This window comes from Apium graveolens, chromosome 7, assembly GCF_009905375.1.
Source record: "Apium graveolens cultivar Ventura chromosome 7, ASM990537v1, whole genome shotgun sequence".
Lineage (NCBI taxonomy): Eukaryota > Viridiplantae > Streptophyta > Magnoliopsida > Apiales > Apiaceae > Apium > Apium graveolens.
The window spans coordinates 206,876,836-206,879,834 of record NC_133653.1 but is presented as its reverse complement, the minus strand read 5'-3'; the positions used below and the strand labels follow the sequence as shown (position 1 = coordinate 206,879,834).

The following is a 2,999-nucleotide window of genomic DNA, read 5'->3' as shown; positions in this document are numbered from 1 at the left end:
TTCTATATACCTAAACTGGAGATCTCGATGTACAGTCTCAAAGTACAAGGTTGCAGATCAGTTCAATATCCAAGATAAACAATCAACAAACAATCCAACAGCTGGATTGACAAGTCTACAAAAAGCAGCTTGAAGAGTCCGCAAGATCAATGACAAAGATTAACTGACAGAGGAAGATTAAAGTGAACACGGGATGCTAAAGATATGCTAAGCCAGAAATGGAAGATCTGCTTTTTCTATAAATAGAAATGATAAGTGACATTTTAGAAAAGCTAATAGCATGTTTTATTATCCACTGTGTAAACCGGCAATTAACTAAGTTATAAAGTTAACACTGGTCCTTAGTCAGTTGTAACAATTTAGATCAGATTTCTTGTAACACTCTCAAGTAGAAGCTAAGCTCTTTATCAACAAAGATCCTAGAAATTTTGTAGCAAAACAGTCTTAATTTTAATATAAAATTAAGTGAGTTTTGAAGATTTGTGTTCTTTATTTTTCTACAAGTTTAAATTCTGCATGAACACATTTCACTACAAGAATCAATTTACTTTGTTCAACCATAAACATTCAAGAAAAGCTCAAAAACAGTAAAACACATTCACCCCCCTGTGTGTTATTCATTTCCTAACACACTCTAACTTCAATTTCCAACTTTTCCAATTCCTTTGTTAACTCCTCAGCAACCTTGATCACATTCAATCTTTCTTTCCTGCTCAGGGCATCTGCCACTATATTGGCTTTGCCTGGGTGGTAGTTAATGGAATAATCGTAATCCTTAATCAGATCTATCCATCTTCATTGTCTCATGTTTAAATCCTTCTGGGTGAATATGTACTTTAAGCTTTTGTGATCCGTATAGATCTCACACTTTTATCCATACAAAATAATGTCTCCACAGTTTCAGCGCGAACACTATGGCTGCTAACTTCAGGTCATGCACTGGATACTTTTGCTCATGGGGTTTAATTGTCTAGAGGCGTAGGAAATAACTTTATCATGTTGCATCAACACACAACCCAATCCCTTTAAAGAAACATCACTGTAGATTACAAAATTTCCCGTCTCATCTGGAAATGCTAGTACTAGAGCTATTACTAATCTCTTCTTCAATTCTTGGAAGCTTTCCTCACATTTTTCTGTCCAGATAAACTTCTCATTCTTCTGGGTCATCATGGTCAATTGAGTCGCAATCTTGGCAAAGTCTTTTACAAATCTTCGATAATACCCTGCTAATCCAAGAAAACTTCTAAATACCGTCGGGGTCTTTGGTTGTTCCCACTTGGATACAGCCTTAATCTTTACAGGATCCACCTTGATACCACCCTTACCCACGACATGACCCAAAAACTGTATTTCATCCAACCAAAATTCGCACTTTGAAAATTTAGCGTACAACTGCTTCTCTCTTAGCCTTTGTAGGGAAATCCTTAAATGTGCTGCATGATCTTCTGTAGTCTTTGAGTAAGATGATGATGTCATCAATAAATACAATAACACACTTATCCAAATACTCCTTATACACCCTATTCATTAAATCCATGAAAGCTGTTGGTGCGTTGGTCAATCCAAATGACATCACTAGGAACTCATAATGTCCATATCTAGTTCTGAATGCAGTCTTTGGTATGTCTTCAGGCTTAATCTTCTGAATGCAGTCTTTGGTATGTCTTCAGGCTTAATCTTCAACTGATGGTAGCTCGATCTCAAGTCAATCTTCGAGAAATAGCACGCTCCCTTAAGCTGGTCAAACAACTCATCAATCCTAGGTAAATGATACTTATTTTTAATGGTCAACTTATTTAACTCCCGATAATCAATACACAACCTCACACTTCCGTCCTTCTTCTTTACAAATAACACTAGTGCACCCCACGGGGATACACTTGGCCTAATCATACCTTTATCCAAGAATTTTTGAAGTTGCTTAGCTAACTCCTACATTTCTATTGGGGCCATTGAAACTAGTTCTACTCCGGGAACTAGATCAATAGAAAACTTCATCTCACGATTTGGTGGAAATCCTGGAAACTCATCTGGAAAACGTCTGGAAATTCTCTTACTATTGGAATCTCGTCCAAATTGGGTATCTCTTTCTCAGTGTCTACTACATGGGCTAAGTAAGCCTCACATCCTTGTTTGAATAATTTCTTTGCCTTCAATATCGAGAGAAATTTCTTTTCCTGCCTTTGTCCTTGAAAATTTACCTTGGCATTATCCTCTGTAAACATCACAATCTTCTTCTCCCTACAATCAATGTTTGCCTTATGTTGGGACAACCAGTCAATTCCTAAAATCACGTCGAACTCTCCTAACTCGAAGGGTATTAGGTCATCCGAAAAAGAATGCCCGTGGATTTCTAATAGACACTTAGGACAAAACTGACTCACTGAAACTCTATCTTGATTAGCTACTTCTATAGTCAAAGGTTCAACCAAGTCTTCTAACATTAAATCCATTTTATTCACACAATCCTTTGATATAAAAGACTTAGATGCTCCTGAATCAAACAAAACTTTAACAGGTACGGAGTTGAGAGAGAGCGTACCTGAAACTTCATCCGAGTCCCGAGCATTGGGTCTCTTGGTCATCTTGAAAGTTCTGGCCTTAGTTGTGTTGGATGCCGGTCCTTGAGATGCAGTACCTTGAGTAGATGTCTTACAATTCCTAGAAAGATGTCCAACCTTACCACAGTTATAGGGAGTAACTGTGGACTTCTCTGAGTTGCACTTTGATGCATAATGACCCTTCTGATGACATTTGAAACACTGAACATCCCTTTTGCACGGACCACTATATCTCTTGCCACATAACTTACAATCCACCGCTGAAGTAACTGACTGATTTGAAGTGGAAGCAACTGAAGTGGTAGTAGGCCCGACCTGAGAGAAAGTCTGTCTTCTGAATCTTTTATTCCTATTTTGGCCAAATCGCTTCTAAAACCTCTGACTGGATCCTCCTTGATCCGTTTTATCGGTAGCATCTTGAGACTTTCTCTTCTT

General features: G+C 37.9%; 1 protein-coding gene across 1 annotated transcript; it reads right to left on the bottom strand.

Annotated features, from left to right (window-relative positions):
• Window positions 1-1,997: 1,997 nt before the first annotated feature.
• Window positions 1,998-2,456, bottom strand: LOC141674411 (uncharacterized). Its single transcript, XM_074481119.1, has one exon. The coding sequence runs from the start codon at window positions 2,454-2,456 to the stop codon at window positions 1,998-2,000; it is 459 nt and encodes a 152-aa protein (XP_074337220.1).
• Window positions 2,457-2,999: the final 543 nt, after the last annotated feature.

What these genes read in the sequence shown, in the direction of transcription:
- LOC141674411 (XM_074481119.1), bottom strand. Translation starts at nt 2,456, where the DNA reads ATGGATTTAATGTTAGAAGACTTGGTTGAACCTTTGACTATAGAAGTA.